This window comes from Pinus tabuliformis, chromosome 1_2 (genome assembly GCF_031772625.1).
Source record: "Pinus tabuliformis cultivar Carrire ecotype Pingquan chromosome 1_2, CPIR1, whole genome shotgun sequence".
Lineage (NCBI taxonomy): Eukaryota > Viridiplantae > Streptophyta > Pinopsida > Pinales > Pinaceae > Pinus > Pinus tabuliformis.
The window spans coordinates 997,616,461-997,630,958 of NC_142298.1; the positions used below are offsets into that span (position 1 = coordinate 997,616,461).

The 14,498-nt window shown below is 35.2% G+C and overlaps 1 protein-coding gene across 1 annotated transcript; it reads left to right on the plus strand.

Moving 5' to 3' along the window:
* The first annotated feature begins 10,988 nt into the window (after positions 1–10,988).
* On the plus strand, positions 10,989–11,543 carry LOC149209425 (dirigent protein 2-like). Its single transcript, XM_089398622.1, is given in 1 exon segment — positions 10,989–11,543. A coding segment is annotated over 1 exon segment (540 nt). The 5' UTR covers positions 10,989–11,003.
* The last annotated feature ends 2,955 nt before the right edge of the window (positions 11,544–14,498 follow it).

The following is a 14,498-nucleotide window of genomic DNA, read 5'->3' on the forward strand; positions in this document are numbered from 1 at the left end:
CTTTAACCTGCTCCATGAGTGTCTTTCTCTGCAAACTACATTGTGGTTCCAATTGGACTTCCCCTTATGTCTCCACCTACAAGACAGAGCAATCAATCACATGATCAGTATCTTTAACATACTTCTTAAGCAATGACACATTGAAAATATCATGTAATTTCACAGTCGGGGGTATCACAACTTGATAAGCTATTGGTCGAATCCTTTCAATAATATTGAAAGGTCCATAAAACCAAGGTTCTATCTTGGCACATGATCCAATTCTCAAGGAGCTCTTCTTGGGCTTGATGCACAGGTACACCTTTTCCCCAACCTGAAACTCCCTAAACAACCTAATCTTATTTTCATAAGGTTTTTGTCTATCCCGTGTTTCCTTTATATTCTTCTTGATTATGTGCATTTCTTGTTCCATTTATGCCAACATATATGGTCCTAACAACACTATGCTCATTGGCTCACTCCAACTGATGGGAGCATTACAACTCTTCCCATAGATTTCCTTAAATGGACTCATCATCGGAGACTCCTGATACCCATCATTGTAAGAAAAATCAACCAACGGAAGGTACTCCTCCCATCACCTTTGTTGATGCATCATAGGCATCCTCAACATTTCCTTTAATATCCTATTGGCCCTCTATGTATTTCCATCTGTTTGTAAAATATACGTTGTGTTGAAGGCTAACTATGTCCCCAAACCTGCAAAAAACACCTTCCAAAACATGGAAGTGAACTTAGCATCCCTATTTGATACAATATTCCTTACAACACCATGAAACCTCCATACATCTCCAATGAATACCTGTGACACATCGTTAGTTGAATAAGTGGACTTCATTGGAATGAAGTTCACTACCTTAGTCAATTTGTCAACCACAACCATGATGGAATCATGCTATTTAGACGTATTTGGAAAATACTATGATGAAATCAATATAAATGACCTCCAACTTCCACTCTAGAATCAGAATCATATGAATTAGTCCACCAAGATGTTTTCATTCCCCCTTCACCTGCTGAAAATCCAAGAATCTAGCCACAAACTCTACCATGTCCTTATTTAGATTCAGTCAATAATAAAACTTCTTCATTGTTTTCAATTTCTTTTGATATCCTTGGTGACGTGGATATGTCTTAACATGAAATTCCCTCAAGATAAGCTTCTTGAGCTTACTGTTATCTTCCACATAGATCATGCCTCTAAATATGATCAAACCATCTATTGTCAGACCATAGTCGACATCTTGATCACCTATACCCTGTTGTAACATGTGCATAAGCTCCATGTGCCTTTCATCCTATTGTCTTTCTTGTAAGATATGATCCTGTATATCTATCCCATAAGAGCTCATAGTTGTAATATAGTTCATATGTATCCTCCAACTAAGGGAATATGCAACCTTGTTCTATTTTTCCTTGATGCACCTGATCTCAAAATCAAACTCCTTGATCATGGCAAACCATCTAGATTTCCTAACATTCAAATTCGGCTGATCAAAAAAGTATCTCAATCCACTAAGATCACTCATCAACACAAACCTCTTGTTAAGAAGATAGTGTCTCCACATCTTCAATGCATGGATTATTTCTGCCAACTCAAGATGATGTGTCTGATAATTCTTCTCTTGCTCATTCAGTTTCCATGACTCATAGCATAGTACCTATCCTTCCTGCATAAGGACTCCACCAAGTCTTCTCATGCAATCATTTCTACATACCACAAACTCTTTGTCGGGATCTGCAATCTTTAAGACTTAAGAATTTGTCAACAATTGTTTCAACTCCTCAAAAAATTATGCACATTCTTTTGTCCATTCAAATTTCTTACCTTTCCTTTGCAATGATGTAATAGGATAGGAAATTTGTGAGAATTTCTTGATGAACCTCCTATATTAACCTACTACCCCCATAAATTATCTTACCTCATCCACGTTTTTAGGAGCTTCCCATTCTATGATAGCCCTTATCTTTTATGGGTCCACTGCTATGCCTTCCTTGGATACCACATGCCCCAAGTAATGTATCTTTGTCTAAAATAAAATGCATTTACTAAGCTTAGCATACAACTGATGCTCTCTCATTGTTTCTGCTAAGTCAGAAGAATTCCCACCACCACGCTACTCATTTTATCCATAGGGATCATTTCGTGAACTCTAATCTACCATCTTTGTAGTCATATTTTTAACTGATTTCCATAAATAATAATAATAAAAATAAACTAACCATCACTTAACAACCTAATATTATGATATATATATATATATATATATATATATATATATATATATATATATATATATATATATATATATATATATATATATATATATATATATATATATATATATATAATAATTATGAATTAATTTAAATAAATAATTAAATTATTATTATTATTATTTTTTTTTTTTACCATTGAAATTATTTTACTTATTAATCCTAACTTTTATCTTAATAACCTAATATTATAACTTTAATTAAAATAAATAAATATATATATAGATATCTTAATAATTAATTTAAATAAATAATTAAATTCCTTTTTAAACCAACCATTAATATTATTTTATTTATGTATTTTTACCAAATTTAACTTATTTCCATAAATAATAATAAGATAAATAATAATAATAAAAATAATAATAATATTAAATTAATAAATAATAATTAGACCTGGGTCCTAAGGTCAAAATTAGCCATTAGTCAATTTAGCCGTTGGAGACTCTGCTCAAACTATTTATCATGCTAAGCTGGATCTGTTTCTTCAACTTGTCTTGACGATGGACCACACTAGTTGGTTCGAAACGCGTCGACAAATGTCTGTCTACATGTGATTTACACCGAAGTTATTCTTTCAAAAATAAGGTCTACATACACCATGCTGAGATCCAAACCCTGCTTGTCAAAGCCCATTGTCTGATTTTAAAAACAGATAGAAGAGCAGTTGCTTCAACCTCAACCCATTTTTATGAATCTTTTTCTGTGGTGCAAATAAGAAATAAATGACTTCTTTATTCTCTGATACTAAATGCATCGGAGACGGAGGAACCTCTACGTGGGAATCCACGTATGATTTATTAGAAGAAGAGAAACCAAGATCTCTAGTAACAAAGGCCACAACCAATGGTCATGCTTCCTCAGACGCCTCCATCTTCGAGACGGGGTGCTCATTTCTACACCGCATAGCCGCGAGACCAAAGATAATTCCATATACAAATATGGTCAAGTGGATAATTGATCAGGTGGATGTCTCTAACAGAAAATTTAGGAATAGAAAGCAGGAGGTTATGGGATCGTTTTCACCAAACAACCTGTGACTTATGTACAATCTGCTAGAGCCACAGGCATTCTACAAGAAACAGTTCCTCGAGAAATTTGTTAAGGAGAATGAAGACCCATCAGACATTATGGGAACTTGGATGGCAAGTAAGGCAAGATCAAAAATGATAAATCAAGTATGTATTCTACAACATCTATAACTCCCCCTCATAGTTTTGTAGTAGCCATGCTATATAGAATGTTCGGCAAGCTTGATAGTACCAAATTTTCCCCATAATGGTTGACATTAATAGATTCAGCCGTAAATGCAACAATAAAGAATTGGGCACAAATTTTGTCAGATAATTTGGTGAAAGCCATAATAGAGTATAGGAGAAAGAGGTTTATCTCTTCTAGGGTTTAGCCTCCATTTTTCATGAGTGCCTATATAATGGACGCTATCTATTTTGGTTCCAAATTTCCTATCATGGGATCGAAGTGGACTGTGAAAGACCCACATCCCATTCATATATATCATAAGAATATGTAGGAGTCTCAGTTTCACCCCCACTTTTACAGAATTTGTCAACGGGTTATGCTACCTATTTGTAAATAGGTCTACAATAGGAATGTCCCTAGATTTTCTAGAGAAGCAGAAGTAGATATCCTACCTGTAGCCAGATGGTTTGGGGAGGAGACATTTACATATATCAGATTATTCAGGAGCATTGCTTCACCACATGTCCTCCCATACTATGTCCCTGATAAGTTAATGGCTAGGGAGACAGCCTACGAAACAACATGAGAAGGTGGGCTGAGAAAAGGATTGAAGGAACAGAAAAAGGCCATTTGGCCTACATTTCCGTTGCAATGTGGTACGTTTGCACTAAGCGATTTTGGACATGCATGCAAGGAAGCAGAAATTATGAAATCTCTGAAATCGGCTACATTTCTAGAAAGACAGTATGACCCAAATGGAACTTCCAAAGACTTCACTACTATGGTGAAAGTGAAAATATTCACCCATGAGGACGATGTATTCGATGACCTCTTCCTACAAAAAGAGGCATTTTCAGAAGTAAAGCATATGGCTTCACTACTTTTTTCCCCAGATCATCTTAAGGGCTTCCACTAACACAGATAGAGGAGATTATTATAGGTCCCATTAGACCTGTTACAATTGAACCAATAAGGGAGCCAAATCCTAGTGTAAGCTTAGAGGAAAGCTCCCAGAGAAAATTCGAAAGATAATTACAGAGAAAAGTCCTATAAGAAGTCTACCCATGAGTCACAACACTCAGAGCAACAGTCCCAAAATGGGGGTAGTAAAAACAAAGAGTCTAAGAGAGACACGACCGGAACTACAGAAAAAGAAGCCGAGCAAACCTTAGTGAAGAAACGGGCTGAAATTCACTCTACCTCCACCCTGTGGGAAAAACCTCCAGATGTTGATTTAGAAAAGGAATGGGAGAATTTTAATAAAAATCTCCATATAGAAGAACAAACATCTAAAGTACAAACTCCACAACACATATCAACTCAAGAGGTTATAGTGGAGAAAATTTTAAGTACTCAAGATATAGAGCTCATTCTTGCCACCCCCACTTCTGAATTTATTTTGAGAGTTAAGGAAATTCATCCCGTAGATGTGTTTTATAGCCCTACCCATAAAGCTAACATCAAAAGGAAGAGAAGAAAAGAAAGTTGGATGTTGCAGTTGTCACCACTCCAGACAATGAAGCAATGGATATTGCCTAGAGATATTTGCCCATGGACCCATCTAAGAACCTTACAAGATTGTCGCAATTTGTGGGAGCGTATGGTAGGACAACTATTGATAAAGCAACCGAGGTTCAAATGCTGCTAAAAGAAAAAGAAGAAAAGATCCTATTGTCGGAACAACAATTAGAGAAATAAAAATATAACCAACAAGTAGAGTTACAAATTGCCAAACTACAGCAGGAGTTTGAATACATGAAAATAAAAAATCAAGCCAGCCTAGCAGAAAAGGATGTGCAAATTAAAGTTATGATAGAGAATTATAAAGACAGTCTACAAATCGATCAGTTCGTAAAATAAGCAGTTAGCCTTAACGCCCAACTAATGCAATGAAAGGAACTTCTGTGCCAAGAAATCTTGCAAGTAAATCCTTACTGTGAGATGAGTGATAAGCTAACAAGCCAAGTCGTTGACATGAGGCTTGAGTATGATGAAATCCATAAACGAATTTCTGACTTTATCACCTAGAAAGAATCAGAAGATGGGAGAAAGGATGATTTGCCAAAACTGGAGGACTCACATATGCAGACTGGGATTCTTAGCTCAAGCAAGTAGAAAGGGAAACAACAGTCGCGGAGGCAGAAACAAACAACATTATTAAAGCCATTAACGAAAATCTAGAAGGCGCCAACCTCGTTGTTGAATCTATTCTAGGATTTCTTCCAAACACTAATCCCCTGGAGCAACAATGGAGAAAATAAATGAAGGAAAGGGATGAGGTGATCAGAAAAACGAACAAGCTCAACTCGGAAGCATACTGGAAATTCTTAGTCAATCCCTATAGCCAATGGATTACCCTGTGTTGCCTAACCACTTCCACATAGAAAATGGTGCCAGCACTAATAGATGTCGTATTTACTGGGTAATTAAATTTGCGATCAGCCAACTGACACAGCTCAAACCAATGAAGGATATCTACGATCTTAAGCATCACATGCAAAGGAGTTAGTCACATTATTTTATTTCTATTTTAGTTTCATTGTGCATAATCTGAGGAAGGTCGTTTAAACCTCCTCAACTATTTTTGTAATAATCTATTTTAGGACCTACAATTTTAGTATTTAAACCCCTCTCATGCATTTAGAAAGGGATCCATAAATTTTATTAGAAACATTTTTCAAAACATGCACTTTTTTACCTTTGAGGAGGTTTTTGTAGAATGAATGGAACATGATCTATTTTCTTTTATATCTGGCATGTTCTACCAAAATTTCACTTTTGCACTCTTACATGATATTGGATTGGTTGGAATTAGATCGATATTGCTTAAACACATGAGCAAAACTTATTACAAATGGTACTTTTATCTTGTGATTTAATTTTATTTATGTATGAGGCAATAACTTTTCTTCAAATTCTTTATGTATGAAAGTTTGAATTTCGGTTAGCATTATTGCACTTTTGTATGGTGTTGGATTTAATTTCCTGGTGAATACGTGAATGATTCTATATGTGATATATCTCTCACAATCGTTTTGGCTAACTGTTTATCCAAAACGATTATTGTTAAACGATTTCATTTCTTATTGGGTTGAATGATCTTTATTACCAATTGCTATAGGACATTATTGTAGATCACATACCTTGTTTTTTATTCTCGGGTATAGTTATAGTTAGATAGTGTTTAAAACTAGGATATATGTATGTGATTAATCGTCTAGATTAGATTACACTTAGTTAAATCATTCCCCCGTTACATCATATATCACTCCATCAACACTACCAAAATCTCTTTTTGGGAAACTGGTCCCATTATCCCAAGTCGGAGCCACTACACCAAACAGAAAAGGATTTGCCAACAAAGGTTTGGACCGGGTGGTTTTCCCCCATGTTGTAGCAATGATTTTTGAGGCTTCAACGGGTCCAAAAAAATTATTTCCCAGGGTGTTGTCCTGGACCCTGTACATAGGGGCTACTGCCCCCTGCTGCATCTCACACAACATACATATGAGACTATTTCCCCCCCACATGTGGGGTAGTTGTAGAAAGAATATAACACACACCCAACACAAACAAGCCTGGAGCTCATAGAGCTGGAAGGCCAATGTGAGTGCTGTCAACAGAAGTGGGAAGAGATAGATGTTAGAGACCTCACACAACCATAAAGAAAAAGAGGGAATCTCCTGTGAACTTTCTTGGGTCGTTATAAATAGATGTAATACATTTGATAACAAATGGAGGGAATACATTAAGCCTTCTATGGGAAGCAACAAAGGCATGCATACTATCATTCATATCCTTGAAGGTGTAAATATTATGATAGTGTCACTATGATTGATCATCCTCTTAAAACAATGTAAACTTTGAAACATGAACTGATAGTGTTACCCGTTTTGTAGAGATAACAAAAAAGTGACCCGATTTTCAAAAGGGGTGATGCAGAACACACATGTCTTCTTTAGAGCATAGTTTTTGGCACTTTGAATTTTTTTATGTACATTACGTTTTAGAATGGTAGTGATTTTCATGCGAATTTAAAAAAGTGGTAATTATGCATCAACCCATTTTTTTAAAAGACCTATTTTTTGACTTTAAATTTTCTAATGTATGAAATGTAAATAATTACTTTCTAAATTTAATAATTTTTGAAGTGGTCTTCTTCTTCATATTTTCTTGTTTTTATTTTAATTTTTTTTTTTTTTTGTAGTGCGGTTTTTATTGTTTTGTATATTTAGAGAAGAAGGTCGATATTTTGAATTTTCGATATTCTACATATTTATATGTAGTTAATTAATATTTCAATCCAAATGAAATAATTATCTCTAAAAAACGATAATTTTTAACAATTGACAAAAAAATAACCATTTTTAACACAAATATAATTAAAAAACTACAAGTTTTGATAATTTTTTGTAATATTTTGCTAGAGATGACATGTCAAAATCACAATATTATAGGAAAATTTTAACTAAAAATGGTTAAATAATAGTTTTTTTTAATGAATTTCATGTCAAAACATAATAATAATCACTGTTTTTTTCAAAAAATAATGATTAACATAAAAATGAATGCGAAAATTACATAATACAAATGTTGAACACATAACAACCTTAATGTTCCATGTAAATTAATATTATTCAAATAAAAAACATAATACAGAAAGAAAAACCAGCAACGTAAAAGTGAGACGAAATTCTTAGTTGGGTAATTCCATCTGACGAATTTGAAGTAAGAGGGCGATTGTGAGAATCGCCCTCGCCTCGTTTTTCTTGCTGATATGATGATAGAATCCAAGAGGTGGCGGGGCAAGGGCGATTCTCAGAATCGCCCTATTACTTCTTCCTCAGTGATGGATACCATTAGAAGCGCTTCCTCAGTGATGGATACCATTATTGGTTGACCATGGTCTGCTTCCTTTCTCTCTGTGCCAACTTCCATGAAAAACAGAGGATGCGAGAGCAATGCTGAAGTGCCACTATTAGAATTTTGAATGAGAGCGTGAGAATGCATTACACAATGCAAGGGTGTTGTTTGTTTGGGAAATTTTAAGGTAAATTTTTTTCAAGAAATTTAATTTCGAGAGCTTTTGAATATTTTTTTTGTGGAAATGGATTTCTCAAAATTGATTATTGTAATTTAAATTTCCAAAAATTTCCAACATTTTTCAATATCTTAAAAAAGATATTCTACTATTTTCCAAACAAAATTGTAACCCCATACTATGGTAGTACAATTTGCATTCTAATTCCCTATGGACGTCGGCTGTGGAAGGGAGGTCACCTTCAAAACCATAACGACGTCTGAGTTTCTTGCCGTAGGATGTAGCTATCAGAATAAGCAATCAACGGTGATTGACAAGGATCCAATCCACATAAAGCGATAGCTGACAAAGGTGCAAATAACGTTCCTTCCCTTCACTATCATTAATAATGAAAAACTGATAACATTTCTTATTTGCACCACAGAAAAAGATTCATAAAAATGGGTTGAGGTTGAAGCAACTGCTCTTCTATCTATTTTTAAAATCAGACAATGGGCTTTGACAAGTAGGGTTTGGATCTCAGCATGGTCTATGTAGACCTTATTTTGTTGAGCGGCTATACGATACATGGCTTCTGTACAAGATATATATTCTCCTAAAACAAAACAATAAATGCCAACATTATTATAATTATGAGATGTGAAAGTAATATTCTCTCGGAACAAAACAATAAATATTTCTTTTTTTTAAATAAATAAGTTTTCTTTCTTATTACTTATTTTAGTGATATAATTGATTATTTTGAAATGCCAAAATGTAATATTTCCTATTACATATCTCCCATCTCCGAAAAGAAATTGATAAGGGAGTAATAAGTGGAATAAAATGTTAAAGCCAACTAGTGTTTACATATAAAGATAAACAATAGTACAGATACAAGCATCTCATTGTACCCAAAATCACATGTCAATATGTCTTAGAAAATAAATTATGTGTATAGTGAAATTAACTTCTGGTCTGGATAGAAAAGACAAGTGCTTTGAAACAAAACCTTCGACATTATTAGAATAATTGATTAGATGTGAAAGTATATTTATATATTCGCACTCATTTTCGTGTCACATTTTTTTAAATAAATGAATATTTGTCATCCTAACGATATTACTTGAACGAGGTTTTGACTACCGCGTCCGTAGAAGTGATAGGAGTTAGAGACCTAATTTTGGAGTCGCGCTAAAAACGAAATTTTTAGCAGGGCGACTGTAAGAATCGCCCTCGCCTCGTTTTATGACAGAATCCAAGAGGTGGCGGGGCAAGGGCGATTCTGAGATCTGTCATGTGGTAACTAGAATGTTATGTAATCATTAATGTTTCTCCATAAATTTTAGTGGAAGTGATTACGTGATTATTCATAATATTTTAGCAGGGCGACTGTAAGAATCGCCCTCGCCTCGTTTTATGACAGAATCCAAGAGGTGGCGGGGCAAGGGGGATTCTGAGATATGTCATGTGGTAACTAGAATGTTATGTAATCATTAATGTTTCTCCATAAATTTTAGTGGAAGTGATTACGTGATTATTCATAATATTCAGAATTTTATTAGTTATCATCGAAACTCGTTGGTTAAGCTTATTTCTCGTAGAGTCAAATGAATGATAAAAATATTCAAGTTCTATTGTTTGGTATCTGGCTTGTTCGACTTTAAGGAAAACCTTCATGTTCCTTAGCTCTGTTGGATAATCCTCCTCACTAACGTCAGCGGAGACGGTACGGTGGCAAAAGTGAAGGTGAAGTGGTCGAATATGAGACGAAATTCTTATGACAATATCCCAGACGTGGCGGGGTGAGGGCGATTCCTCCTACGAATTTCGTATTATATGAGAAAGTAAATATGAATAATAATGATAAATAGGCAGAATTAGAGATGTACAAAAGTTAATATTCTCATGGATATTTGTTGGTTATTGCCGCTAGCAGCTTCCACCAACGCAATCCATCTGAATCTCTTTGTTTGGTGAGTGATTCAACCGCTTTTTATTTCACCCCTCAGACTGAGTGCCTGCATTCTTTTCAACGTGATGGATGCCTTTGCAACGGTCTCTCCCGCGCAGAAATGAGAAAACATCGTCCTCGTGATGGCCTAGAGAAGTGGCGCTCTGTAAGCTGCATAATCCATCAGAGGCAATCTGAGCGCCTTCGTGCCCATTTCCACCATCGGTTCGCAGGAAATGAGTTGGAGATTGAAGAACAAAGTGATTAGCTCCTTTGAGGTTAAGCTCGGGTACAATCCTTCTGCAGCTTCAAATTTAGGAACGGCAGCCATGGAACCCTGTAAAAGTGGAGTGTAATTTTTACAGTTAATATAAGAGAAGCAAAATCAGCGTCACATTGACAGAACAGTCAAAGAAAATTAATTTTTTTTTTAACAAGAAATCAAATCCAAAACAATAAACAATATACAATTATAAAAGGCTATTTATTCATGAGCGACGCAATACTCTCTCACAGAAATACACACACTGCTACTTCTGCCACTCTTGTTTAATGGGTTTCAAGTTTCTGTTTTCGGCCATGGCCGTCGCCATCCTCGTTGTCTTCCTGAAGAAGGCGGCGGTTGCTGCAGTTTCAGGTGAAATGAATATGGTGTTTTATATGCATGACAATGTGAAAGGAAACAACGTGACAGCCATCCAGGTCACCGAAAAAAACGGTTCTTCTTCACCTCCAGGCCATTTTGGCACGGTCGTTGTTATCAGCGATGTTATCACCAAATTCCCAAATGTAGCCGAGTCAGAGTCTCAGAATATTGTAGGTCGAGCGTAAGGAATGTAAATCAATACAAACCCTATTACTGGGCTTGATTTTTTAATGGTTTTCACAGTAATCTTCAATAATATGGAGTATAACAAAAGCATGCTAGATTTCCACGGAACTGATAGGTTCGATCAACCGCAGCGCGAGTATGCTATAATTGGAGGAATGGGCAAATTCAGATTTGCTCGCGGTTATGCAGTTGTTACCACTGAGTTCCTCTCTGGCAAGAATTCTGTTCTCAAGTTCAAAACCACTCTTTCCACACTTTAGTATTATTATACCTTTTGTTTTCTTGCTTCAACTTGCGCACTTCTTTATCAATAATTCCGTGATTATAATGTCCAGTGCTATAACTATAACTTGTTTGTATGTTTTGGTGGGTGCATGTTTTATAATAAGTTTGAAGTTATAACAATAACTTGTTTGTATGTTTTGGCGGGTGCATGTTTTATAATATATATATTTAATGGCACAGTGTTGCAGTGTTAATTTATAAATTTATAAAATGGTTAGTTATTTTCATGGGAATTTGGTAATATAACATTAAGTAAAATTATTATTTTTTATTGTTTAATATATAAATACATTCAACATTTTAAAAAGTTCGGGAAATAGTATAATTTTATAAATTAAACAACATAATATATAATTCTTATATCTATAAAAATTTTGAAATCAACAACAAATTTCTGTAATACCATGATACCAATTAAAAGTCAGAGCCTTTATTATTATCTTAAATATGAGACAAAATTCTTAGGAGGGCGATTATGAGAATCACCCTCGCCTCGTTTTATGACAATATCCAAGAGGTGGCGGGGCGAGGGCGATTATCAGAATCGCCCTCCTAAGAATTTCGTCCACTTTGACAGGAATAATTTATTATTAAAAAATTCACTTAAATATCGCGCGGTGGCAAACGTGAAGGTGAAGGGGTCGAATATGAGACGAAATTCTTAGGTGGGCGATTCTGAGAATTGCCCTTGCCTCGTTTTATGACAATATCCAAGAGGTGGCGGGGCGAGAATCGCCCTCCTAAGAATTTCGTCCACTTTGACAGGAATAACTTATTATTAAAAAATTCACTTAAATATTGCTAGGATCCATCCCTTGATCACCTGCGTTAACCCAACGCTGACATAACCCTAATCAGGAAAATGCAATACACCAGAATGCTAAGCCTTTATTATTATCATAAATATCCTTTTATAATTATATATTGTTTATTGTTTTGGATTTGATTGCTCGTTAAAAAAGAATAAAAATTTCTTTGACTGTTATGTCAATGTGATGCTGATTTTGCTTCTCTTATATTAACTGTAAAAATTACACTCCAATTTTACAGGTTTCCATGGCTGCCGTTCCCGAATCCGAAGGTGCAGAAGGATTGTACCCAAGCTTAACCTCAAAGGAGCTAATCACTTCGTTCTTCAATCTCCAACTCATTTCCTGCGAACCGATTATGGAAATGGGCATGAAGGTGCTCAGATTTCCTCTGATGGATTATGCAGCTTACAGGGTGCCACTTCTTTGGGCCATCAAGCAGACGGTGTTTTCTCATTTCTGTACGGGAGAGACCATTGCAGAGGCGTCCATCACGTTGAAGAGAATGTAGGCACTAGATTTGAAGGGTGAAATAAAGAGCGGTTGAATCACTCGCCAAACAAAGAGATTCAGATGGATTGCATTGGTGGAAGCTGCTAACGGCAATAACCAACAAATATCCATGCGAATATCAACTTTTGTACATCTCTAATTCTGCCTGTTTATTATTATTATTCATATTTATTTTTTCATATAATACGAAATTTTTAGGAGGGTGATTCTGAGAATCGTCCTCGCCCCGCCACCTCTTGGATATTGTCATAAAACGAGGCGTGGGCGCTCCTAAGAATTTCGTCTCATATTCGACCCCTTCACCTTCAAGTTTGCCACCACGCCATCTCCGCTGACATTAGTGAGGAGGATTATCCAACAGAGCTAAGGAACATGATGGTTTTTCTTAAAGTCGAACAAGCCAGATACCAAACAACAGAACTTGAATATTTTTATCATTCATTTGACTCTATGAGAAATAAGCTTAATCAATGAGTTTCGATGATAACTAATAAAATTCTAAATATTATGAATAATCATGTAATCACTTCCACTCAAATTTATGGAGAAAAATTAATGATTACATAACATTTGAGTTACCGCATGACAGATCTGAGAATCGCGCTCGTCCGGCCACCTCTTGGATTCTGTCATTAAACGAGGCGAGAATCGCCCTCTTAAAAATTTCGTTTTTAGCGCGACTCCAAAATTACGTCTCTAACTCCTATCACTTCTACGGACGCTGTAGACAAAACCTCGTTCAAGTAATATCGTTAGGATGACAAATATTCATTTATTTAAAAAATCGTGACACGAAAATGAGTGCATTTATTGTTTGGGAATATATAAATATACTTTCACATCTAATCAATTATTCTAATAATGTCAACGGTTTCGTTTCAAAGCACTTGTCTTTTCTATCTAGACTAGAGGTTAATTTCACTATACACATAATTTATTTTCTAAGACATATTGACATGTGATTTTGGGTTTAGTGAAGTACAATGAGATGCTTGTATCTGTACTATTGTTTATTTTTATATGTAAACACTAGTTGGCTTTAACATTTTATGCCACTTATTACTCCCTCCTCAATTGCTTTTCGGAGATGGGGGATATCTAACAGGAAATATTACATTTTGACATTTCAAAATAATCAATAATATCACTAAAATAAATAATAAGAAAGAAAATTTATTTATTTAAAAAAAGGAAATATTTATTGTTTTGTTCCCAGAGAATATTACTTTCACATCTCATAATTATAATAATGTTTGCATTTATTGTTTTGCTTTAGGAGAATATATATCTTGTACAGAAGCCATGTATCGTATAGCTGCTCAACAAAATAAGGTCTACATACACCATGTTGAGATCCAGACCCTGCTTGTCAAAGCCCATTGTCTGATTTTAAAAATAGATAGAAGAGCAGTTGCTTCAACCTCAACCCATTTTTATGTATCTTTTTCTATGGTGCAAATAAGGAATGATATCAGTTTTTCATTATTAGTCCCTGCCATCTGGCATCCGGCAGGGACTATAGTAATCGATCCGCGATGCTGTAGCATTAATTCGGGGCGACTTTAAGCGGCTTATGGCAAGGTAACCAAAGTTTTTGAACGCTGCTGT